The sequence below is a fragment of the Staurois parvus genome, unplaced genomic scaffold (assembly GCF_062004578.1).
Source record: "Staurois parvus isolate SC_StPar_1 unplaced genomic scaffold, SC_StPar_1.0 ptg000091l, whole genome shotgun sequence".
In the NCBI taxonomy this organism is placed as follows: Eukaryota; Metazoa; Chordata; class Amphibia; order Anura; family Ranidae; genus Staurois; species Staurois parvus.
In genome coordinates this window covers 3,957,148-3,984,732 of record NW_028317887.1, presented here as the reverse complement: position 1 = coordinate 3,984,732, position 27,585 = coordinate 3,957,148, and the positions used below count along the sequence as shown (strand labels likewise).

Below are 27,585 nucleotides of genomic sequence, written 5' to 3'. Positions count from 1 at the left end.
GGGAAATAGACACATGAGAACTGCCAGCATTGCTGCAGACGTTGAAGGGATGGAGGGTTAGCCTGTCAGTGCTCAGACCATGCGCCGCACACTGCATCAAATTGGTCTGCATGGCTGTCGTCCCAGAAGGAAGCCTCTTCTAAAGATGATGCACAAGAAAGCCTGCAAACAGTTTGCTGAAGACAAGCAGACTAAGGATATGGATTACTGGAACCATGTCCTGTGGTGTGATGAGACCAAGATAACTTATTTGGTTCAGATGGTGTCAAGCGTGTGTGGCGGCACCAAGGTGAGGGGTAAAAAGACAAGTGTGTCTTGGCTACAGTCAAGCATGGTGGTGGGAATGTCATGGTCTGGGGCTGCATGAGTGCTGCCGGCAGTGAGGAGCTACGGTTCATTGAGGGAACCATGAATGCCAACATATACTGGGAAATATTGAAGCAGAGCATGATCTCCTCCCTTCGAAGACTGGACCGCAGAGCAGTATTCCAACATGATAACGACCCCAAACACACCTCCAAGACGACCACTGCCTTGCTAAAGAAGCTGAGGGTAAAGGTGATGGACTGCCTAAGCATGTTTCCAGAATTAAACCCTATTGAGCATCTGTAGGGCATCCTCATATGGAAGGTGGAGGAGCACAAGGTCTCTAACATCCACCAGCTCTGTGATGTTGTCATGCTGGAGTGAAAGAGGACTCCAGTAGCAACCTGTGAAGCTCTGGTGAACGCCATACCCAAGAGGGTTAAGGCAGTGCTGGAAAATAATGGTGGCCACGCAAAATATTGACACTTTGGACATTTTTACTTAGGGGTGTACTCACTTTTGTTGTCAGCGGTTTAGACATTAATGGCTGTGTGTTGAGTTATTTCGAGGGGACAGCACATTTACATTGTTATACAAGCTGTACACTCACTACTTTACATTGTAGCAAAGTGTCATTTCTTCAGTATTGTCACATGAAAAGATAGAATAAAATATTTACAAAAATGTGAGGGGTGTACTCACTTCTGTGAGATACTGTATGTAAAACAAATGTGGGTGAGGAGTCTACATACTTTACACAATATTGAGTAAGAAAGTGTACGGTGTGTAATTGGGAATGATTATTACATATGGGTGTATATCCCATAATTCCATATTAACATATAAATGCTTTGAATGTAAACATGTTTTGTATAGTCACAGCTCATCTAAACAGAGTCAGCAATGACTAAGCAATCCAGTGTCACAGGCTGTGGAACATTTTCTAAAATTACATGACATTTTAAGGATGTGTGGTCTGGGTGTTATTTTGCAGTTTTCAGGAATATCTGATAAACCACTACTTATGGAAGGGCGAATAAAAGAATAAATATCCATTTAGAATAAATTAGCCAGAAGTCAGTTCTTTCTTTTATAAAACATAAATAATCACAAAATGAAGCTGAAAATGCACCATAGTTACACAGGCATCCAAAGTCATAGCATCAGTAAATTACCAAAGAATAATACTTCAGAAAAACAAGGGATTATACACAAAGTCATGCAAATTATTTCTTTCAAATAGTCTGTGGGCCATGGAAATACATGATAAACCACTGTACTAAGCTACTATACGTTCATGAGTAAGAGAATGCTCCTTCTTTCCTACCTGTGGCATTGCTGCTTGGATTATGTATGATCTCTGTCCATCCCCAGACACACCAGTCAAAGATACATAAAAAACTAGTACAGTACTTTAATTACTTTTCATTTAAATCTTCCATACAGTATTGTACAGCATGTATAACATTGTGACATACATTCAATAGTTAGCTTGGGTTCACATATATGCGATGCGGTATATCACATTTGATTTGCATAGGAACCGCACCACATTCCTGTGCAAATCACATGCAATTTTTTTGTGTGGTGCGATTGGAGCTGTACATTTTTTATGGCTCTAATCGCACCGCACCCGCACCAAAAAGGTGCAGGACCCTTTTTTGTGTCTGCACTAAAATCGGATTACATGGGTATTCACACCTATGCGATCCGATTCTGCATATTGCAACGCGTTTTGCAGACCACTTTCGGGGTGTTGTTAACTTAACATATACACCCGCAGCGGTTTGCATGAATGGGGTGCGATTCTGAAAAATAATGCAAATTCCGCACCGCATCAGTGTGAACCAGGGCTCAGTCAGCTCATGCAGATGCTAATGTGAGTTTTATATAAGGACACAATGATCCTTGTAACCTTATATTTAGTGGTCCTATCCTGCTCTTTTACATCCTTGTGTCTTTATGCTGCCTGTACAGATTGAACCTGATGTTCCTATGTCCTTCCCCCCGGCCTTCAGTGGGGCACCTCATGTTCTACCACACCAATGTGGGCACATATTTTGTATATATAAAAAATATTTGATGTATTAATGGATATTATACATGTTATTTATAAAAATGTACTATGTGTATATTTTATATATTCAAGGCATGCAGACTGCTTCTACAAACATTTGTGAAAAAATGGGTCACTCTCAGGAGCTCAGGGAGTTCAAGCGTGGTACCGTGATAGCATGCCACCTGTGCAATAAGTCCATCCATGAAATTTCCTTGCTACTAAATTTTCCACGGTCAACTGTTAGTGGTATTATAACAAAGTGGAAGCAACTGGGAACAGCAGCAACTCAGCCACAAAGTGGCAGGTCATGTAAAATGACAGAGCATGGTCAGCGCATGCTGAAGCGCACAGTACACAAACATCGCCAATTGTCTGCAAAGTCATTGGCTAAAGACCTCCAAACTTTGTGTGGCCTTCAGATTAGCACAACAACAGTGCATAGAGACCTTCATGAAATGGGTCTCCATGGCCGAGCAGCTGCATCCAAGCCTTACATCACTAAGGGCTCGTTCACACATGGCTGTTTTACCAACGCTTGCCAAACGCCCATATAGCGTTTGGCAAGCGTTGGTCCGGTTGTATATATAATTATTATTATTTTTATTATACAGTATTTATAAAGCGCCAATAGTTCGCTCAGCGCTGTACATTACAGAGGGGGACAGAACATGTGACAGAACAATACTAATACAATGCAAAACATGAGGGGATTGAGGGCCCTGCTCTTTTGAGCTTACAATCTAGGAGGGAGGGGATGGTGGCACAGGAGGAGATAGCTGTGGGGGATGGAGTGGTAGGAAGAGTGGAGGAGGTTGGCAAGTTAGCAGGGGGTGGGGTAGGCTTCCCTGAAGAGATGGGTTTTCAGGGTGCGCCTAAAGGAGAGGAGAGTAGGTGATAATCTGATGGGTTGGGGCAGGGAGTTCCAGAAGATGGGTGACACCCTGGAGAAGTCCTGGAGGCGGGCATGGGAGGAGGAGACCAGGGAACTAGAGAGGTCTTGTGAGGAGCGGAGTGTGCGTGCTGGGCGGTACTTGGATATTAGGTCAGTGATGTAGTTCGGGGCAGTATGGTGGACGGCTTTGTATGTCAGTGTTAGGATTTTGAATTTGATCCATTGCGCAATTGGAAGCCAGTGGAGGGATTGGCAGAGGGGGGTGGCGGAAACGGAGCGGTTGGAAAGGTGAATGAGTCTGGCAGCCGTATTCAGGATCAACTGAAGCGGGGATAGCCAGCGGTGAGGCAGGCCAGTGAGGAAGGAGTTGCAGTAGTTGAGTCGTGATATGATGAGAGAGTGGATGAGCTGTTTAGTGGTTTCTGGGGTTAGGAACGTGCGGATTTTGGCGATGTTGCGGAGGTGGAGTCTGCACGAGTTTGTTAAAGATTGGACTTGGGGCTGGAAGGATAGGTTGGAGTCCAGAATGACACCAAGTACTCTGGCCTGCGGGGCGGGTTTGATGGTAGCGTTATTGAATGTGATAGAGAAGTCAATGGGGGGTGGTGTCCGGGCTGGGGGGGAGGCAAGAAACTCGATTTTGGAGAGGTTCAGTTTAAGGAAGTGGAGCGACATCCAGTCTGATATATCGCTCAGTAGGTGTGTGATTCGGGCGGAGACCGAGGGGGTGAGGTGGGGGGTTGAGAGATAGATTTGTGTGTCGTCGGCATAGAGGTGGTAGTTGAAGCCGTGAGAGTGTATGAGTTGGCCAAGGGAGGAGGTGTAGATGGAGAAGAGAAGGGGCCCGAGGACAGAGCATTGAGGGACCCCAACAGAGAGGGGGAGTGAGAGGGAGGTGGTAGCATTATAGTTAACGCTGAAAGAGCGTTGTGACAGGTAGGATGAGAGCCAGGAGAGAGCAGAATCTCTGAGGCTGAGGGAGTGTAGCTTTTTGAGGAGGAGGGGGTGGTCGACTGTGTCGAAGGCCGCAGAGAGGTCAAGGAGTAGGAGCACTGAATAGTGGCCATTAGCTTTGGCGGTTAGCAGGTCCTTGGAGAGTTTGAGTAAGGCAGTTTCGGTGGAGTGTAGGGGACGGAAGCCAGACTGTTGGGGATCGAGGAGGTTGTTGTCGTTGAGGTGAGAGCATAGGCGGGTGTAGACTAGGCGCTCGAGGAGTTTAGATGTAAATGGGAGCAGGGAGATGGGTCTGAGGTTGTTCGGGTCATTGGGGTCCAGGGAGGGCTTTTTAAGTATGGGGGTGATGTGTGCATGTTTCAGAGGGGAGGGGAAAGTGCCGGAGGAGAGGGAGAGATTGAAGATGTGGGTGAGGGAGCGTAGGATGGAGGGGGAGGGAGGTCGTAGGAGTTGTGAGGGGATAGGGTCGAGGGGGCAGGTGGTGAGGAGGGCATCAGAGAGGATCTTGGAGACTTCCTTGATGGTAGTAAGGTTAAAGGTGCGGAGTGTTGGGGGAGCTTGAGTATGAGGAATGTAGGGTGGGGTGGAAGAGGAGGTCAGAGCAGTGGTGGGGCCGTGGGAGAGGGGTGATGAGGGGGTAGCTGAGTGAGGGGGAAGGGGGTTGGAGGGAGTTTGAGCAGACCTGCGGGTTATGTCGAGGGGGAGGGGGGATGAGGGGGTAGCTGTGTGAGAGGGGACAGGTTGAGAGGGCGTGTGAGTTGTGGCAATGTCCTTGCGAATTGTGTCAATCTTGTTTTTGAATTGATTGGCAATCTCAAGGGCAGTGAGTGAGGTGCTGGGTGGAGGTGGGGGTGGCAAGAGTAGAGAGTTGAAGGTGGAGAAGAGTCGGCGAGGATTGGAGGAGAGGGTCTTGATGAGGGTCAGGAAGTAGGCTTGTTTGGCAGCATGGAGGGAGGAGGTGTAGGTGTGGAAGGCAGATTTGTAGCGGGTGAAGGCTTGTTGGGATTTGGTTTTGCGCCATAGTCGCTCCAGGGCATGACTGTGTCATTTGAGGGTTTTGGTGTGATCAGTCTGCCAGGGCTGGAGCGGTCGGGGTCTGATGTTGCGTGTGGTTAAAGGCGCTAGTGAGTCAAGGGCTGTTGAGAGCGCGTTGTTGAAGGCAGTCATAGCCAAGTCGGGGCAGGACAGGGGGAGGATGCTGTCGTGGAGTTGATCAGCTGCAGAGTGGAGGGAGGCAGGGTTAAGCTTGCGAGGTTACGGCTGGTAGTAGTGTGACATTTGGAGGGGTAGGCGTTGGAGGACGAGGAGATAGAGAAGGTGATCAGGTTGTGGTCAGAGAGAGGGAAGGGGGTGTTAGTGAGGTTGTGAGGAGCGCAGCGGTTGGAGAAGACAAGATCAAGGATATTACCGTCAGAGTGGGTGGTGGATTGTATGCACTGTGCAAGTGCAAAGGAGGAGGTTAAGTGGAGGAGACGGGCTGTGTCCGGGTTGTTGAGGTTGACAGGGATGTTGAAATCCCCAAGGATGATGGTGGGTAGCTCAGAGGAGAGGAAGAAGGGTAGCCAGGAGGAGAAGTCATCCAGGAAGCGGGGTATGGATCCAGGAGGCCGGTATATCACAGCAATCTTCAGGGGGGTTGGGGAGAATAGTCGGACGCAGTGGGCCTCGAAGGAGGAGAAGGATAGGGAGGGGGGGTTTGGAAAGACTCGGAAGGTGCTCTGCGGTGACAGGAGCAGACCAACCCCACCACCTTTACGACCGTTGGGCCTTGGTGAGTGGGTCCAGGTGAGACCTCCGTAGGAGAGTGCAGCAGGGGAGGTAGAGTCAGTAGGCTGGATCCAGGTTTCCGTAATCGCCAGGAGGTTGAGGGAGCGGGAAACAAAGAGGTCATGGATGGCGGTAAGCTTGTTGCACACCGATCGGGCGTTCAGGAGTGCACATGAAAACGGGGGGGAGATTTTAGGGAGCAGGGGGACAGATACTAAGTTGCGGGGGTTGCGACAGGACGTGGAGGCGGGAGGGTGTTGTGCGGGTTAGGGAGGTGGTGGAGGGCCAGGATTCAGGGAGATGTCCCCCGCGGTTATGAGGAGGAGAAGGGTGAGAAAGGTGGCATGGGAGCGGGATGTGCAGGAGCGTGAGAAACTACTAGTGGAGGTGTTCGGGTCAGTGGGAGAGTGGAGTAATAGGAGGAGGTGGTGGGTGCCGTAGAGGGGTGAAGGAAGCAGTGAGGACACACTATACAATTGTTTGGGAGGGGCAGAGGGATATACTGAATGGAGGAGAGGAAAATGAGGAGGAGTGGAAGAGGCATTTTGGGGAGGTGATGATAGCAATGAGGGGGAGATGTACAAGTTTTCGGGTGGAGCAGAGGGGTAAAGAAATGAGATTTGGGAACAGAGGATAGTAATATGGAAAGGAGAAGAGGGACGTATTATATAAAGGTACACGGAGTGGGACTCAGGCATGTAAGAGATGTTTCCCAGGGTGTTTGCTTGCAGTCTGTCCAGCATGCAGTAGAGTTTCTTGCTGTTGTGTCTTCCTGCTGCTTAAGTTCTCCTGCTTTAGTTCAACTGCTGTGTTTAACTGCATCGCACTCGTTCAAAGCCGCACTCAATCATAAGCAGCACCCCCATCAGAGACTGTGCCCCCATGAGCTGATCTAAATTTATAGGGAGATGTTCAAATGAGCATTCAACTCCGCCCCAATTAGAAGCTGATAAGGCTCACATGAATAGTGGGGGATGTTTCTTAGGAACCAGGCTACAGTCATAAACCTGAGTGCACCTAGATGTGAGGACTGGTCAACATATACACAAATATAAATACACCATTTGTTCAGAATTTAACAGGAGTCAATGCATTTTTCTGGTTAAGAGTGGAGGTAGGAGATAGATGCAGTTACCCAGAGAAGAAGAACAGCAGAAGTCAATGCGTTTTTCTGGTTAAGAGCGGAGGTAGGAGATAGATGCAGTTACCCAGAGAAGAAGAACAGCAGAAGTCAATGCGATCAATATAATGATCACCTGCCAACACACTGGGTTTTGAAGAAGCTAGAATTGGCAAAACGCATTGACCCTTGTCTGGAGGCCTACAGATTATACAATTTGCTGCATTTGTTATATGTATATGGAGTTCATATATTAGACTTCCGGTCATGTTGGTAGGGTGCCGTTTAGGTTTCCAGCAAACCTGTTGGCACCTTTCAGGGGCATTTTTTATGCTTGTATTTTATCCTGAATTTTAATGTATATAACAAACTGTATTTTGTTTTATATATTGTGTGGTCTCCCAATTGAGCCTATAAAGTCCAGTCTTCCTATGCTGGGTTCTTTTTTGTGCACCCATTTTTTTCTTTTTTTTTGAGCTTCAGGCATTTTGGAGAGTGGAGATGTGAACCACTATCAATGAGATGCATTTTTTTTCTCCTTGAGCATTTGGAGCTTCAAGCTTCGCTCAGCAAAATGCTAAGGTGTCAATGGGGTCTAATAATCACACAAACAACAAATACACTGATACTCATGTAAAAGTAAGCCAGAGATGCACACATTTAAGCTATTTACAGCTTTACACATCAGACATAATGCTCATGCTGTAAAAGAAGGCCAAAGGTCAATGAATGCCATCTGGCGGCCCTCCAAATCCTCCTTAGTTTTAGTGGTCTGCTCATGGTGGGCTAAAGCTTATTTTACTGAGAGATTTCTGCAACATTCGGAGGAGACCTTGTTTGAAATCTGTGTCTCACAGTGCACATAATAATTACTTGTATACTTAACCCACTACATTGTGCGTTCACAGCTAGAGAAGATCAACAGTTTTGAAGTTAAAGTATTATTGTTCTAGAAATCAAATACATTTCATACAGGATCTTCCGTCAACGAAAGGGTCAGTCAAAAAACAGATATTTCAGTAGATGATTGATGGTTAAAGCACATGACAAATTCTTTCATCTCTCTTGGATATTATTCCTCATACACACAGGGCGTTTTTGCTGTCACTTTTAGGGGCTTCAGGCATTTTTTTTTTTTTACTGCTTGTTATCCTATGTCCTTGTACTGCATGTTATCCATATTATGTGTCCATGCACACAGACGTTTTGGAGCTTTTAGTGGCAGGAGCGTTTGCAGGCAGGATAAAAAAACCTAAGGTCAGTGCGTCCAGGAGCAGCAGTGTTTTAGCAGAAGAAGCGCATGACACGTGTAAACACATCTAAACACGTGTTAACGCTAGACGCGTTTAGTGCTTGAATGTTAATTTCAACAGCCAGAACAGATTATTATTCTAGCCACTCAAATGAATTAACGCCCAAGCACTCGATGCTTGTAAACGTTCCTAAACAGTTGTAAAAGCATTAGATACTTTTACAAGCGTCTTTTCTGCAAAAATGCTGCTGCCAGAAGGAAGGCTTCTAGGAGAGGTTTTTTCTAACGTCCTATGTGGATGAGACCTAATTGGTGAGATCTCAGTGCTGAAGTTCTTGGTTCTGCATACCTGACGTGGCCAGTATAAAGAGGGTCCTATTTTTATAAAGAATTTATATTACATGTAGCCTAACCATAAGCAGAAGTAACTATTTATATTCAGGGGTCTATTTAGAAAACATTGGTTGGATAAACGTCACAAGCATTAGTCCAGGCTGCACAAATTTTCCTCGTATTTTTTCTAATATTATGACTTCTTATGAATGTCAACTCCATCTAGTGGCCAAAATGCAATATATTTTCTGATTGAGGTATTTCAGAAAAATAAATTTTTTGCCCAGTAGATGGAGATAACGGTTGTAAGAAAGTCACAGTAATAGAGAAAGCATGGGGAAAATGTGTGCAGCCTGGGCGATTGTTTCTGATATTCGCCTAACAAATGTTTTGTGTCTATACCGCTAAGTGCTGCTTGGATGTAATCAGCTTGCGATCCACACTTCTGCATTCACTTGATCACCCCTAAGCCTGATGTTATTGTTTGCCTTTGTCTGCTGCTGAGGAGTGTCCCTAACTTTAGAGCACAAAGAATTCAACAATGTTGGGTTATGAATATTTATGTTTCCCCTGGCCAACCATTACAAGGTTTATTGCTAGTGGTGCAGGTTGGGAAAGGACATAAATATTTGGGTGGGACATTGAGGTTCTTTCTTCTCCTTTGCTCCTAACTGGGGGAGAGTGAATGTTGGATGTTTGGGACCTACGCTCATAGTGCCTTGTTGGATTTGGTCTTCCCAGGGGGAGTGGAACTGAGCCTAAACAAGAGCACCACGAGGGAACTTGAACTGGAATAAATGGGACACCTTCTGAAGTATGATGCCTTGCACAAGAGCTTACTGACACTTCACCTACTCAACAGCCAGGAGCTCAAACTAACAAAATCCTGGGTTGAATGAAAGATTATTTTCCTGTGAAGGTTTAGAGTATGCTTTTTGTCTAATATGCAGACTCTGATGTGTTCTCATGGATATATTGAGTCATAACCCTTCTCTCCCTCAAAAGTAGCTGAATAAAATGAACAAAAGAGAAAACACCACTCCAGGTTCGCCTGCCATATACTGCCATGATATCACCAAACAGGTGCAGATCCAGCTCACAGCTGATGATGAAGGAAAAGGGATGGCCACACTATTGTAGAATTCACCTTTATTTAGAAAATCATCATACAGAGTACAAACAGCAAGGAAATGGCAGCGGAGAAACAGGATTTCTACAGTAGTGCACCCATTTGGACTTCCTGTTTCCTAGCTGAATAAATTCTCTGCAAGCAAAGAACAAAAATAAAATTTTAAAAAGTGCAGCGTTAAAAAAAATTTAAAATGTATCCCTATTTTTTTTAAATCAACAATTTAAAACATAACTGCAAATAAGTCAAATTTGTGACATAAAAGTGTCACAACATCCTGGGTAACAAGCTACTGCTTACAGGAATTCAATGACCCATTACTTATGAGTGGCCACAAAGCACATGTTTTAGATAATCAGCATGGCCATCTTTGAATAGGCCCTGTTTTTTCTCTCTTTCTCCAACTGGATCCCAGTGAGAAGATTGCACAATAAGAAGGATCCATGCACAAGGAACATCTGGTGTTTAAAAATGCATGTGGATTTAGATAGCATCCTTGCCTCCTGCCTGGTCTCTGAGCCCCTGATGACGAAATGCATCACAAATTTGACTTATTTGTGGTTACACATTTTTCATATTGTTGATTATGGTTTCACTGTTTTGAGATATTTTGTGTGTATAGGGCTACATTTTTTTAAAACGTCTGGTTTTATGTTTGTTATATTGAGTATCACAGTTTTTTGTGTTGGCAGCCTATTGTAATTTATAGAAACGTGGATGTAGTACAAATAATTTTTTTTAAAAGAAAAGATCAATGGTGTAGAATGCAATCTATTGGTTACCACTGGTGGGTCAGTAAAGCCATGTATACACGTAGAATATCAGATGAATGATCGTCCATTCTTTTGGCATGCTACTCTCATATCGAAAGTGAACAGGTTACTAACCTTACGAAAATGCTTGTATGACACAATAAAAATTGATATAATGTATTTGTATTGTATTTTCATAGGAAAACTGTACTGGTTAACACGTTCCCGCGGATTTATAGCCGGGCGGTCCTCTCGTCCTCTAACTGGGCATCATATGACATCCTGTGCATCGTGCCACTCATGCGCGCCCCCGTTGCTGACAGGCTGTGTCCCTCTGCTCTTAATATTGAGTCCCTTTTAGTGCCGACAATGGATCTATCAAATCAGCCCATCAGTGGATCGGTCAGTGGTCTCAATGGATCTGTCATTGGAGCCATTAGTGGACCCATCAGTGGATCTGTCAGTGCTGCCCATCAGTGCATCTGTCAGTGCAGCCCATCAGTGCATCTGTCAGTGCAGCCCAGCAGAAGACTTGTCAGTATACCCGTCAGTGCAGCCCATCAGTGCACCTGTCAGTGAAGCCCATCAGTGCATCAATCAGTGTACCTATCAGTGCATTCAGCAGTGCACACCATCGGTGCACTTGTCACCACAGCCATCAGTGCAGACTAATCAGTGTACCCATTACAGAGTCAACACAACTGTCGCCCATCAGCAGTGTACCCATCACAGCCACCCATCAGCAGTTTACCCTCATACAGCCACAATCACCAGAGACGCAATGTCCAAAAAATATTTTACTAGTGAGGAGGTGCTCAAAATCCTCAGCATGACGGATAAGAGCAGTGGGGAGCTCTCACCATTCGATTCCGATTCGGAATACAAGCCAGTAGAAATTAGTGGGTCAGTGACCGAATCGGAGGAAGAAGCAGTCCCTACTAAAAGGATATGGCGCTCTGAAGAGCAGGCAACCACAAGCAGCGCCATACACCCCAATGGTCAATCAGCAGACAGCAATGGCGCTAGACCATAGGATGAAAGATCTTGTACCAGCACTGGAATATCCCACCAGACCCCAAAAATTAGGGCCCAAACATATCTTCCTGATGCCCTGGCAAACCCTTTATGGCTGCTTTCTAGTTCAGGATCAGCTTCAATCCCCCCTTTCACCGCACAACCAAGTGTGTAGACCAATACTGAAAATATTTCTGAAATTTATTTTTTTTTTATTTGTTTTTCCCTGCCAATTTACTTCAATACATTGTGGACCAGACACATCTTTTTGCTCAGCAATATATTGATAACAATCCCAGTACATCCTATGCCCATCCTTTTCAATGGAGATGTCTCACAGTGGAGGAGTTAAAATTGTTTTTGGACCTTACATTTAACATGGGGCTTACAAAAAAAAAATTAATTGTATGCCTAGTGGTCCACCAACCCCATCCATCATATGCCCATTTATTCTGCTCTAATATCCAGGTCACGCCATGATCTGATCATGCGATTCCTGCATTTCAATAACTCACCGTGCCCTCCCCATGATCATCCAAACTATGACAAACTGTACAAAATCTGCCCCCTAATAAATTCTTTTGCCAAGAGATTTGCGGAACTTTATGTCCCTGAACAACACATTTGTGTGGATGAATCCCTTGTCCAATTCACAGGCTGGCTGGGATTCAAGCAATACATTCCCAGTAAAAGGGCCAGGTATGGATTGAAGCTGAACAAGCTCTGTGAAAGAGCTACAGAATATGTGCATGCCATCCGCTTGTACGAAGGCAAAGACTCCCAGCTCCAGCCCCCTGAGTGCCCAACCTACATCCGCACGAGTGGCAAAATTGTCTGAGACCTGGCATTTCCACTGTTCCACCTACTATACCTACCTTATATCTACCTTGATAACCATTTTACCGGTCTGTCCCTTTTCTGGCATCTGTGCGGTGAGAAAACCGTAGCCTGCGGTACCATACGAAAAAACAGAAAAGGCTTTGCATAAAGTTTAATAACCACAAGGCTGAGAAACAAGGACGTGCTGGCCATGAAGTAGAGGGATAAGAGATGTTTACATCCTGTCCACCATCCACAACAACACTTCGGTGGAAATTCATGGAAGATGCGGTCCCATCCAAAAACCTAAATGTGTCCACGATTATAATCAGTTCATGGGGGTGGTCAGATGCTACAGCCCTATTTGTCAACAAGAAAGTCCCTCCCCCTTGGTATAAAAAAAAGTTGCAATTCATTTTTCCCATTTGTCCATTTACAATGCGTTTGTCATCAAAAGTCAACGGAAAGACCCACCACCTTCGTCAAATATATAGAAGAAATTATCACTGCCCTGATGTACCAGCAAGGAACCCCCCAGAAAACATTCTCTCTGGTTGTGTGAGCAGACTTCATGAGCAACATTTTCCAGAAAACATTCCACCCACAGAATCAGGAAGAAGACGCCAAAAAAAACTGTCGGGTATGCAAGCAGAAGAGGAGTTTGGGGACAATGAACACTGGTGTTTCTCCTATGTCCGTCCCAACCGGGCCTATGCATCAGAGACTGCAATAAAATATTAGTTCCCCTTATTTTTAACAGCCTGCCATTTCCCAGTTTCTAAAATCCAAGCTGATGATTTGCCTGCTGCTTTGATTGACCATGCCTCTGCCTTTCACGTTAACTGACCCTAGCCTGTTTACCGACAATGCTTTTGCCTGCCGTCTGGATTGTTTCTAAACCACGTTTCTGCCTTCCACCTGCACTGACCTTGGCCTGTTAATCGGCTTGAACTGATCTTTTGCCCTGATACAATAGTAACAGGGGGTCTCACATATGTGAGGGGCTTCAGAGTAGAGAAAAACAGCTTTTGGTTTTCACCGGGATTTGTAATTCCCGGATCGGGATCTGTTAATCCGGAGGCTTCAAAGAAATTGGGTGGGACGAAGCCTCTACCACTGTGACCAGGTCTTACCTGACCAAGGCTCTAAGCCTGATGTTCCTTTCTGCTGCCTGGATCAATATTGTGTCCACTAAAAAAGGCTACTAAAATACTGCATGATTTTATCAAGTCATGCGTAATTTCAGTAGGGAAAAGCATGCATCATGTTTCAGCTGTCAGCGGGGTTCCCACTGACAGCTGAATGTAAAAGAAAGAATTGCCGGCAATTAAAAAATAATTTTAAAAAACGGCGGTCTGGTATGGATTTTGAGGGGAGGCCCCACGTCAAAATTAAAAAAAAAAAAAAAGGAGTGTGGTTCCCCCCAAAATTCATACCCAGTTTGGCTTTCTACTTCTTTAGCTAACTGCAGTGAACTTGCATGGCGATTTTCTTCCACCTTTATCATCAAAAGACGCTCCAGTCGAAGTGTTAACTTCCGTGGATGGCCTGGACGTCTCTGTGAGATGGTTGGAATCCCATCTTTGATATCACTTTTGCTACAGTGTTCTGACTGATAAATAAAGCTTTACTGATCTTGTAGCCTTCACCTTTCTTGTGTAAAGAATTTTTTTTCTTTCTCAGGCCTTGTGACATTGTTGAAAGCATGGCATGGGAAGGCATTTTTGTTACGTAATGCCCTTTTATAATCAACTGTCTACTGGACACCTGTTTAATGAATAATTCGACTCACCTGTAGTTGAATTCTTATTAGTTAGGATTTTGTCTTTCACTGGGGTGTATTCATTTTTGCAACATGGTCTTAAATTGATGTGTTAGGAAAAATACTTTTTGAGTGTGCAAATTAACAAATCTTTTTTTGCAATCAATGGCCCGCATTTGTGGGAGTATTTTGTAGTATAGTGTCCCATAGAAAACGTTGTACTAATTTATGCTGAGCATTGATATTATATATATACAGTGGGGATCGAAAGTTTGGGCACCCCAGCTAAACATTTGTATTAATGTGCATAAAGAAGCCAAGGAAAGATGGAAAAATCTCCAAAAGGCATCAAATTACAGATTAGACATTCTTATAATATGTCAACAAAAGTTAGATTTTATTTCCATCATTTACACTTTCAAAATAACAGAAAACAAAAAAATGGCGTCTGCAAAAGTTTGGGCACCCTGCAGAGTTAATATCTTGTACTGCCCCCTTTGGCAAGTATCACAGCTTGTAAACGCTTTTTGTAGCCAGCCAAGAGTCTTTCAATTCTTGTTTGAGGTATCTTTGCCCATTCTTCCTTGCAAAAGTCTTCCAGTTCTTTGAGATTTCTGGGCTGTCTGTCACGCACTGCTGTTTTAAGGTCTATCCATAGATTTTCAATTATGTTGAGGTCAGGAGATTGTGAAGGCCATGGCAAAACCTTCAGTTTACGCCTCTTGATGTAATCCCCCGTGGATTTCGAGGTGTGTTTAGGATCATTATCCATTTGTAGAAGCCATCCTCTCTTTAACTTCAGCTTTTTCACAGATGGCATCAAGTTACCATCCAAAATTTTTATTGAATCCATTTTTCCTTCTACTCGTGAGATGTTCCCTGTGCCACTGGCTGCAACACAACCCCAAAGCATGATTGATCCAACCCCATGCTTAACAGTTGGACAGAGGTTCTTTTCATTAAATTCTGTGCCCCTTCTTCTCCAAACGTACCTTTGCTCATTCCGGCCAAAAAGTTCAATTTTAACCTCATCGGTCCACAGAACTTGTTTCCAAAATGCATCAGGCTTGTCTATATGTTCATTTGCAAAGTTCAACCGATGATTTTTGTGGTGAGGACGTAGAAGAGGTTTTCTTCTGATGACTCTTCCACGAAGACCATATTTGTACAAGTATCTCTTTATAGTGGAATAGTGTACCACAACTCCAGTGTCTGCCAGATCTTTCTGGAGGGATCGTGCAGTCAAACGTGGGTTTTGAATTGTTTTTCTCACAATCCTGCGAGCTGTTCTGTCTGATATTTTTCTTGGTCTTCCAGATCTTGCTTTAACTTCCACTGTTTCTGATGACTGCCATTTCTTAATTACATTCCGAACAGAGGATATTGACATCTGAAAACGCTTTGCTATCTTCTTATAGCCTTCTCCAGCTTTGTGAGCGTCAACTATTTTTATTTTCAGTTTTCTAGACATATGCTTAGAAGAACCCATGGTGCTGATTGTTGGGGCAAGGTCAGATGAGTCTGGGCATTTAAAACCTTTGAGATTGACATCACCTGGTCTTCCCAGACGATGATTGAGAACAATCCATGACACTGGCAGGTCTCAGCTTGGCAAAGGGGGCAGTGCATGCTATAAATTCTGCAGGGTGCCCAAACTTTTGCAGATGCCATTTTTTGGTTTTCTGTTATTTTGAAAGTGTAAATGATGGAAATAAAATCTAACTTTTGTTGACATATTATAAGAATGTCTAATCTGTAATTTGATGCCTTTTGGAGATTTTTCCATCTTTCCTTGGCTTCTTTATGCACATTAATACAAATTTTTAGCTGGGGTGCCCAAACTTTCGATCCCCACTGTATATATATATATATATATATATATATATATATATATATATATATATATATATATATACATACACATACATATATATATATATATATATATATATACACACATACATATATATATATATATACACACATACATACATATACACACACGTACATACACACACTCACATTTCCACAAATTTTGCATTTCCATTGTTAATCAAATGGGTTGGTTTACAAGGTAAGGGTTCGCATATGCTTTAAAGAGAACATGAGCTCTCTGATCAAAGAAAAAAGGAGGGCAAGTCTATATCAATAATATAGATAAAAGCTTAACTGTTGTAGGTCAGTAGCATAAAAAATGATCCACAACTCTGTTCCACACAATTACCAACCTCATCTCAAAAGATCAACTAAACTCCCATTTTTGCTATTCATCGAATTTTACAACCTTCCTATCAGGCAGGTTTTGAGTGTTTGTACCTGGATCTCCACGTTTGAATCCCTCTTTTTCTATCCCCCCCTCATTTTTTCCTCTCTTCTATCCTTCCTCTTGCCTTTCCAGATTTATTCATGCTTCTTCCCCCTGATCGGACAACTCAACGTGACTACTGCCCCAATATGCACACATTACTCAGGAAGTTTTTTTTAAGAGGGGGGTCTCCCCTCGTGTCTGCAATAGTTTTTTGTTGGGCTGATGTATATTAGGTAAAGCTTTAGTTTCTTACATGTATGCTCTTGAATATCCTTCTCCTTCTAATGAGTCTAATGTGCTATTTGGAATTTTTGCATATGTGCTGCACTACTGCACTTTTATATTTTCATGCCTGTTCTGTTGCACTGTATACTTGGTTGTATGTTAGGCTGTATTTTATATGAATACTGTCTTTAACCTGTTTGTTCTGAAATCTTAATAAACAGATAAAAAAAATACTACTACTAATACTACTACTACTAATAATAATAATAACAACAACAACAACATTACCTAAACCGTCCTCTTCACTACAAAACCCCCATTGATATCTTCTTGCATGATCACTTCCAGAACTTCATCAGAGCATCTCCCATCCCCTGGAACACTCTACCCAATCTGACCAGCTATCTACTACTCTCTCCTCCTTTAAGCAAACAGAAACATAAACTTGGACTGTATATCATATTATCTCATATCATATTCCTTCATTTCCAGCTATTTAACAAATCATTAACAAATTTGGTAACATATCCCTCTACAAGAAAAGAAAATTCAAATAAATTCCAGATGTGAGGCATAAAACTTCCCAGAACACTCATATCACAAACATTTGGAACCTCTCGTTTCTCATGGATCCTACTGCCTCTTTAACATACTTAAAGTGGTTGTAAACGCTCAAGGTTTTTTACCTTCATGCATTCTATGCATAAAGGTAAAAAACCTTCTCTGTGCAGCATCCTCCCCAGCCCCCCCTAATACTCACCTAAGTCCGCTCTCGATCCAGCAATGTGCACTGGAGTCTCAGCTATCCTGGAACTCCCTCTTCTCATTGGCTGAGACAGAAGCGGGAGCCATTGGCTCCCACTGCTGTCAATCACAGTCAGTTTGCCAATGAGAAGAGAGAGGGGTGTGTTTGAATGGACACACAGAGAAGTGTGTGTCCCCATAGCAAGCTGCTTCCTGTGGGAGCACCTGACAGAAGTGAGGAACCAGGAGCACCAGTGGGGGACCAGAGAAGAGGAGGATCTGAGTTGCTCTGTGCAAAACCGCTGCACAGAGCAGGTAAGTATAAACATGTCTGTTATTTTTTCTTTTAAAAAAATAAGCCTTTAGAATCAATTTAAGCTTGCCATACACTGCTCAAACAGCCAAATTTTGCTCAGTGTTTGCCAGTCCCAGCATGGTGAAACTGGAGTGACTTCGGTCAAAGGGACATGTTAAAAAAAAAAAATTTCTAGAGCAGTGGCTGCAGCCGCTGATCAGTGTATTTTGACAGCATTTTGACCACCTTGTTTGTAAATAGCTAGCTTTACACATCCAACTTACCTCTCCTAACTCCAATCTTTTCCAAGCCAATTACTGTCATCTTGTTCTTCAAAAAAAAAAAGTAAAACAATTCAATAATTTTTTTGAAGACTCCAAAGTTTGGTAGTCTCTTCCTTGTATTCCAAATTACTCAAAGATCTCTAAAATTAACTCAAGATCTCTTCACTTGGAAATTCTTTACTGAACATGTAAGATCTTACACTAAAAAACTGGGTGCCGTCAGGTACCAACACAGTAGAGAAACTTAATAATGACACTAAAGTCTTTCACTGACATATATACACATCCAAACGTAATTTATTTCCACAACACCTTTAATGTATACATTGACATGTATACCATTTATTCATTGTGTTTTGCCTCTTTGTGTTGCTTATTATGCTTTCTATTCTACAATAAAAGTTTAAAGAAAAAAAAGTCATTGTGAAGAACATTTATAAAAGAAAACTGGTAACAAATCTCCCAAGACAGAACCACTAAACCATTTTTTTTAAAAGATGCCACACACGTAACAATGCTGAGCAGTGTATATATATTTTTTCAGAATGCTGAAATTTTTATTAATAATGCTACAGCCTGAGCAATTGCTAAATGCAGTTTACTTACTAGTACACATGCAACTACACAGCTATTAGTTTCTGAACACTGCATATGCTATTACCTTATGTAACACAGTCATTATTTAATCTTTTTCTTCTTCATGTGTAACACTTCAGTAATCCTACATGTACATACATTAATCATACATAAAGAGATGATAAAAAAAATATAGCCAATGTTTTAACTATCAGTTATAGCCAGGCAATATAAATGGTAGGAAGACACATGTGACAGTGGTCACACCAATGGTTTAAAACTCAAAAGAAATATCTGGCTGGACTAGTGCTCTGAATTTTAATTTTGCCGCATTTCTCAGTACATAACTCAGCACAAGATTTAGCATGTCTATTATTGCTGGCACTCCCTCCCCTTAAAAAACATGCATGTTATTGCATGTAATTAAGTAGGCGGATTGAGAAGACCAGTTTGGGTTTGGCAAGCTAAATGATATGCTACTTACTAGCACCTTCATAGCTGTTGTCATCAAATAAACCTGCCCTATAATCTGTTCATGCTCTGAAAAATGTCTAGTAGTGTGGAGTTTAATCTTTCATCATAATATCATAACCACAACTTGTTAAAATAAATTCATATTTTGCTCACACTAGGCAAAATACCAGGTTAATTTTATAGAAATATAAGAAGCCAGCAATTACCTTCCCCACGATGCCCTGCCAGAGAAATACCTGGTATATCTTGGTATGGGGGAAAACAAGTGACAATGCCCCTGCCTCCTCACGATGTAGTACTAGGTGTCTTAACGGTGAGTCCCCAGGCCCAAACGCTCTCCTACAGAGGTAAGAGGAGTCTGCATAGTCCTGCATATTTTTAACTTGTAAAGCAAGCCAAAACTAACACAGGAATCCTAAAGCTTACATTTAGTCAAAAAGCTATATATGAATGGAGGAAACAGACCGGGGGGTTGAGTAAGGGCATGCTGGTTATATTTCCCTTTTGTAAAATGAACCTGTTACTTTGACTACTATGGGCAAACAGGTTTACTTTAACTATAGGTCCTGGGCTACTGAATAAGAGGAATATTTGAGTTCAGACTTTTTTTGCCATCATTTTCTCTACCAAATCTACAAAAATCTAAATGGAACTGCACCTCACATGGAAAAGTGGCTACAAGCCAGCACTGCTGGCCCTCTAATGGTGCCTGGGAGTAGCTTCCTCAGCAGCATGGCAGAATGTAATCAGAGACTGGGGGCTGCAGGGCAAGGTAGATGAAACACACTGATATCTTCAATTAAGGTGCAAAAACCCATTTAGTTATTTTTTCAGAGCCAGTGAGTGCTAAATATTGTATAGATTAACAAAAAAAGGAGTAATAATTCTTTGAAGAAAAACTTTAATAGGCATTTTTTCCTTTTCGACCGGCAACACAACATCTGCAGTCTAATTTCAGGAAAAATACTAGAAAATGTCTCATTTAGAGCATCCCAATGACTCATATTTTTAAAAAGTTTAAAATAGTAGAAGCAGTGTCTGGCATGTAACCAGTGTACATAGTTTGGACAGACGCATAGCTCCCACTGCCTGCTAATGTTCCGATTTAAAAAAAGCACTTATTTACAAACCCCCAAAAAATTGTCCCACAATGACTTTTACAGCAAAACACTATAAGCTGATACACATGGGCTGAATAATGGTCAGTATCAGCCAGTTCAACAGAAATCGCCTGACATTCAGCCAGTGAGTATACCAGTCTGTCTGGTTTCTGTTGAATGGGCATGCTGGAAAATCAGTAGCTGACCGGCATCCGATCAGCACTCGCAGCCAATGGCTTGAGCATTGACCAGTGTGTTCTGGCGGGGACAGTCCTCCTGTCAGAATACAATAGCTCATTGGGGAGATCGCTGTACTTACATTGCATAGTAAGTACAGCGAGCTCCTCAAGTTTTTTATTCATTCAGCCTGATGGATTGAATGGAAAAAAAAAACTACCTGTGTGCACCAGGCTTAAGGCCCCTCTTACACAGGGTGGGTGAATGACGGGTCCATATCTCTTACTTTAGGCAGATCAGACACAGACACAGCCCCCTCTGTTAAATGGGCAATCGAGTGTAATTGGACAGGCTGTCCACTTACACAGACTGCCCTCCGATCCAATCCACTTAGACCGAGAGGAACTGATCCTCATCCTCATTTTTTTGTATTTTCTAGCAGACCAGATTGGAATGGAGGTAGGTTGGATAGAGTGTAAATGAACTTGTGGATACATGGACCATCTGATCAGGTCCATCTGAAAAACTGACAGGCGGACTCGTGTGAAAGGGGCCTTAAGTTTAAGTTTATTCTGCTTTCATTTAGCCTTCCCTACTTCCTCCTTGCCCCATTGTTAGAAACTAGGGCTTCAGTGATCAGTCATCACCTGATGCTAGCTGCTAGGAAGCAATTTAGTCCCACCTTTACCCATGTGCCCATACTCTCTGTTTATCTGCCCCTTGTACCAGTTATCTTGGCTCTGCTGCCTGTATCTGAACCCAGTTTTCTTGATCCTGCATACCTGATCCTAATTCTTCTGATCCTGCTGCCTGTACCTGATTCCCTTGAACTTGAACCCAGTTCTCCTACCCTGCTTCTTGCATACCTGATCCCAGTTCTCCTGATCCTGCTTCCTGCATACCTGATCCAAGTTCTTCTGGTCCTGTTGCCTGTACCTGCTTCCTAGGGATCTGAACTCAGTTCTCCTGACCCTACTTCCTGCATACCTGTTCCCAGTTCCTCTGATCCTGCTGCCTGCACCTGCTTCACATGAACCTGAACCCAATTCTCCCAACCCTGCTTCCTACATACCTGATCTCAGTTCTTCTGAACCTGCTGCCTGTACCTGTTTCCCATGTAGCTGAACCCAGTTCTCCTGACCTGCTTCCTATATAACTGATCCAATTTCTTCTGATTTTGCTTTCTATAGTGTCAGGGGACTAGTCAAAGTAAAACTGACACTATCGCCAATTCTCAACATGGCCACAGGTTGCACACTTGTGTTTGCATTGACGCACACAGGGTACGATGGCGCACATGCGTAGTGGCACACGCAGAGTGCGATAGATTCTGGCACCTATTCTCCTTTAAAAAGACAGCAGTTCTGACCACTAGTTGCTGGATCATCGTCAGCCCCCGTGTTTCTTTGCCCTGTCTTATTTCTAGTGGATTTTCTGTTGCCGACTCCAGATTGCTTTTGACCTATCTTGTCTCATTTCCCGCCTTTGACCCCTGGCTTACTTCACTGACTTTGCTGCTGCCTGATTACCAGTGTATGACCTCAGCTTGCCTTCTGACCCTGTCTCTGCATGACCACCCGTGATTTACCTCAGCCTGTTCCTGATCTTGCCTCTTGTTTCTCCCCGATTCTCTGTGCATGACCTTCGGCCTGACTCCTGACATTGACATCTGCCTGGTGCCAAGTTCCGCCTGTAACATCTGGGGAACATCTACCTGCTACCAAGTTCCGCCTGCCACGTCTGGGGAACATCAGCTCTGAAGCCGCTCCTACTGGTCCTATATCTTCAGATAACTGTCATCACAAGCTCGTCGGGCTCTTACAGCTGGCAACCCGTGCTTCTTTGGGCCGAGCACCTCCTGTCCCTACCCTCAGGAGTATTTTGCACTCAGCCGCAAGGGGAGCTCTCTCAGCACTCCAGCCTCTTACCAGGTATGTGACATGTATACCTGATCTTAGGTTCTTCTGATCCTCCCTCCCATGTTCTGACCCCACTTCCTGTTTACCTGATCCAAGTTCTTATGATTCTGCTGCAGTATCTCCTTCTCATATACCTGAACCCAGCTCTCCTGACCCTACTTCCTGCATAGCTGATCTCAGCTCTTCTGATCCTGCTTCCTGCATACCTTTTCCCAGTTCTTCTGATCCAGATAACTGTACATCCTCCTTCCCATGTACCTGAACCCAGTTCTCCTGACCCTGCTTTATGCATCCCTGATCCCAGTTCTTCTGAACCTGCTTCCTGTATGCCTGATCCCAGTTCTTCTTATCCTGCTGCCTGTATTGGCTTTCCATGTACCTTAAAGCAGTTCACCTGACCCTGCTTCCTGCATACCTGATCCCAAGTTCTTCTGATCCTGCTTCTCATGTACCTGAACCCAGTTCTCCTGACCCTGCTTCCTGCATTCCTGATCCCAGTTCTTCTGATCCTGTTGCCTGTACCTGCTTCCCATGGACCTGAACCCAGTTCTCCTGACCTGCTTCCTGCATACTTGATCCCATTTCTTCTGATCCTGCTTCTTATGTGCCTTAAAGTGGTTCTAAAGGCTGAAGGTTATTCTAACTTCTTGCATTCTTTCTCCACTGGCTCCTGCTGCTATTAATCACAGCCAGTGAGGAGGTAGTGGGGGTGGGGCCAAGACACGCTCTGTATATCTTATGGACATAGGACTGGCTCCACAGCAAGCATGCACAAGTGCCCCCAGAGCAAGCAACTTGCTCTGGGGGCACTTGGCAAGGGGTCAGGAGCACCAGTGAGGGATCCGAGAATAGGAGGATCGGGGCTGCTCTGATCAGAACCATTGCACAGAGCAGGTGAGTATAACATGTGTATTATTTCAAAAACAAAGCTTTACAACCACTTCCTGCTGGGATCCTGCTGCCTGTACCAGCTTCCCATGTACCTGGACCTAGTTCTTCTGACCCTGCTTACTCGATACCTGATCCCAGCTGTTCTGGTCCAGTTGCCTGTACCTGCTTAGCATGTACCTGAACCCAGTTCTCTTGACTCTGTTTCCTGCATACCTAATCCCAGTTCTTTTGATTATGTTGCCTGTACCTGCTTTCCATGTACCAGATCCCAGTTCTTCTGATTCTGCTGCCTGTACTTTTTTCCCTAACCCACCCTTTTCTTGTACCCCCAATGGAGCCATGCTTTTCATGATACCTCTTGCTGTTCTGTATATAGCTTAGTTCATTAAGTTAGGTAGTTTACACTTGTATGGTAGGTAATTTTTTAAGTGTTCAATGGCGTTTCTAACTGTTTGTGTTTTATGTTGTTTGTTACTTGTGTGTGTGATTAATAAATCATATTTTTTTCTTTTAGCTTTGAACCTGATTATCTCTGTGTAGTTCCAATTATCTGGTAACACCAACTCTGCAGGATACCATAGCATGGTGTCCTAACATCCCTTCATCAACATGCTACTGAGGTTTTTTTTTTTTTTTTTTTTAATAGAAACCTATTTGTATTCAATTTTTTTCCATGCCTTATCTAGACTGCTTCAGTACTCCTCTCAAGAGCCCTCAAATCTGAGAGAAGAAGTGGGCTGGCTTTTAGGAGGAGTTATGCAAATATCACAATGCCTTGATGAGTGATATCAGTCTAGAGGAGCGGGTATTTCTAGATAGTCCGCATTTGCATGCACACTGCCATAGGCAATGCCCTCATATTGATGCTAAAACTCCATGATTAAAAGTATTGAAATCCAAAAGAAAGAAAGGGACAAAGGTGGACCAGAGACCACAAGTCTGGGGAGGAAAGTGCTATATGGTGCTGGACTTCCTCCAGCCAGGAAATGAGGTGAGCTCTATTGTACTTGCTGATGCTTTCAATGCACACTGTGAAGCTCACAGTGTGAAGTGAAATCTGACTAAGCAATTTCAGTACAGGAGAGGAGCCTGTACAACTGTGCAAGATTGAAAATGGGCACGGAGTTCAGCTTTAACAGTAAACTGTACTAACATAATGCTAAAAAAACATTCCAGCTTGAATTGGATAGGACACTGTTTATTGGAATCAGCTCTCTGTAGCTCATTTAGAACTGGGCACATGCACAAGTTGGAATCTGAAAAGACTGGTTATTATTCGCTATCGCCAAAACTGGTCTTCAGATTAGCACATGCAATAGTGGCAGATCTGGTAAATTTTGTACCATCACACACAGAACACAGATTTATATGAGGTGTTTAGAACTGTGCACCCACAAAGATTATTAGTCCCAGGGCATGATGCTATAAAAGTGAACTAAGGGCACATAATTAAAAGCTGGCCATGATATCAGGACCACTGAATTCTAAAGAAAATACGTTTTACATCAAAGTGCTGTAAAAAAGATTACGGTTTTGGGAAAAAACTAAGAACCTTTTAGAGCTGAAGTCATGTTACACTGTTTATTTTGGAGAGCTTTTTGTTATGTACATGGCTAAAATATTAAAACAGCAATTCCAGCATCCAATGTTAACTCACTGACAGCATGGTCAAACTTGTACTGCAAAATCACAGAGTATCATAAATGAAATCTAGCCTATATATGCATTATGCTACTACTGTGTTTGTGGGAGTGTTAACAGAACTGTGTATTTTTTGGGGTGGGGTACAAGAACTGTATGTGACTGCTATGGTGGGGAGGCAGGTAAATGCAGTATTTTTTTTCAAAGAGGGTGAAAACTGCATAAGTCAGATCAAGGTCACATTGATGGGGGGGGGGGGGGTCTAAGGAGTTTAAGCTGGTTCCTAGATTTAGAGACTTCATGTAAGCTCCTGGAAGCTGTTATTAGCATTTCTTCTGCTCCTAGAAGCTAAAAAGTGTTTTCCTATGTGTCTATGCACACTACTTTAAGCTATTAGCATTTTTGTGAGCTTCAGTATCTAGGAGCAGAAAAAAACACTGTTTTTGTAGAGTTTTTTGGAGCGTTTTTCCAGCAGAAGAAAACACTAAATGCTACTAAAACAATCCTAACAGCTTTTTCCTCTACAAATGCTAATACAATGCTAATGCTCCCAAACGCTACTAAAAAAATACTATTACCAGTGTTTTGTTTACAGCATTTTTTTTAGCTAAAAAAAATGGTAGTGAGCATGGAGCATGAAAAGCTCTCTCAAGCCTACTGTAAACTACAAGACTGAAATACATTTTTCTCATCTTGCTTTTACAACTTGCATTTAAAAATGAAAAAATTGTTCTTTCACACGGGCGTTCCGTTTTTTTCATCGGTTCAGTCACATTTTGTTCAAAGAAAAACTGATCAGTTTTTCATCGGTTCACATAATTTTTTTTTTACATTCACTACCAATGCAAAAACAGACCGTTTGTACATTTACACCTGTTTTTCGTCCGTTCCAGTTTAACGGAACAAAAATAGGGCTTTGAGCCATTCCAAAAACTGGATGTTGACGGATGTATATGTAAAACGGATGATCATCTGGTTACATCCATTTTTCCATAGAGATGCACTGATGTCTGTTTTTCATCCATCAACGAATAGATGAAAAACAGACAAATGGAATGCCTGTATGAAAGGGGCCTAGGGCTCGTTTACACCATGGTGCAGAGCCATCAGTTCTCAGTTCAATTGTTCTCTATGTGCCCTGTTCACACCACCACACCAGAATCACATGCAGAATTTTTCTGCCCAGGAATCTACCATGTGTAAAAGTCATTGGGGTTTATTTACTAAAGCTGGAGAGTCCAAAATCAGACTCACTTCTGCATAGAAACCAATCAGCTTCCAGGTTTCATTGCCAAAGCTTCATTGAACAAGCTGAGGTTAGAAGCTGATTGGTTTCTATGCAGAAGGGAGTCTGATTTTGGAATCTCCAGCTTTAGTAAATAAACCCCATTGTGTCTTTGCAAGTAAAATCTGCGGGTCAGTTTCCATCAGTTTTTATGCACGTATGCTGTGAACGAGGCCTGAAATCTGCACGTCAGTTTCCATTCTTGTATGGTGTGAAAGAGCCCTGAAAGCCATTTTGTAGAACAGGCCAACTTTTACCACTTCAGAAACTCAAAGCTCAGCACATTTGGGAGATCTTTACTGTTGGGCTAAGCAAGATAAAATAATGATTAGAAAAGACCTGTTAACAAGCTATTTCTAAAATAATGGGTCCAGACACCAAAATTCATATTTCCCAGGTATTTAATCTTTTTCTAATGTAGTAATATATAAATTGTAAGCTCCTCAAGCAGGGCCCTCCAATTCCTTCTGTACTGAACTGTTTTGTAATTGTACTGTCCCCCTTTACATTGTAAAGCACTGTGCAAACTGTTGCCGCAATATAAATCCTGTATAGTAATAATAAAAGAATTATTGCTCACCTTTTCTCAACAGCTCCTGCAGGCTTTCAGAACTTTGATTCAATACAGCCCATATTTCCTCCTCTTGTAATGGCCCTCCTCGAACTTCCAAAGCTTCAGCCAGTGACACATGCATATTATCTGGACAGATAAAGAGATGATAAACAAGTTAGAAACCCACTTAACAAGTGAATAGGTACATCTGCACTATTCAGTTGCCAACTTCAAAAGTAAAAATAAAAAACACTCTGAATAAAAGCACAGCTTTATTTTGCATTTGTCCACCATCTGAATAGCACTGATAAAACCCTGCTTGAATTCTGTTTCCCAGCAGATAACATGATGGTGACCAGGTTTTGGGCTTGACACATTTTTCAATCACATATATGACTGTGGAGAAGATAGTCTTGAATTGTCCTGGACATCTGTTTCATTATTAGCACTTCAGTGTGTTTCCAGGCCAATTACAGGTACACCAGCTAAAAAGGTTGATTGGACAGCACCGTGACAAAGTAGGGCAGTAGCAAGGCAGCATTAGCTTTATTATTCGGTAGAGCTGCTGTTGTCAAGCTTGAACTGTTTTGCATGGGCAACAGGTATATTCATTAGGAAAGTATATAGAAAAAAATGATGTTGAGAAATCTAGAAATAGCCTACAGTCATGTAACAAAAGGAGCCTTTCACTAGAAATACTGCAAAGCACTGTTAAAAAAATAATTAGCCCTGGCTGCCACGTACTTTAAGTGCCCTCTTAGTTTCAGTAGCCCACAGTAACCAATTACAATTTGCTCTGTAGATATACACCCAGCACAAAATGAATTCTAATTGGCTACATGGGGAAAGTGAATTCAAAGAAAGTAAATGTAAAGAGATATCAGAGATATGGTTATGTAATCAAAATGTGATTGCTTGTCATGTGTTCTTAAGCTTTCTCAATGTTCTTTCAAT

The 27,585-nt window shown here is 42.8% G+C and overlaps 1 protein-coding gene across 4 annotated transcripts in view; it reads right to left on the bottom strand.

Annotated features, from left to right (window-relative positions):
• PTPN13 (protein tyrosine phosphatase non-receptor type 13) overlaps positions 1-27,585 on the bottom strand; it is a 375,298-nt gene that overhangs the window by 244,903 nt on the left and 102,810 nt on the right. For all 4 annotated transcript variants that reach the window (XM_089670565.1, XM_089670567.1, XM_089670566.1 and 1 more), the window contains exon 2: positions 26,659-26,778. In XM_089670565.1, coding sequence (XP_089526691.1) covers positions 26,659-26,773 — 115 coding nt within the window. In that variant the 5' untranslated portion in view covers positions 26,774-26,778. The remainder of the gene's footprint in view (positions 1-26,658; positions 26,779-27,585) is intronic.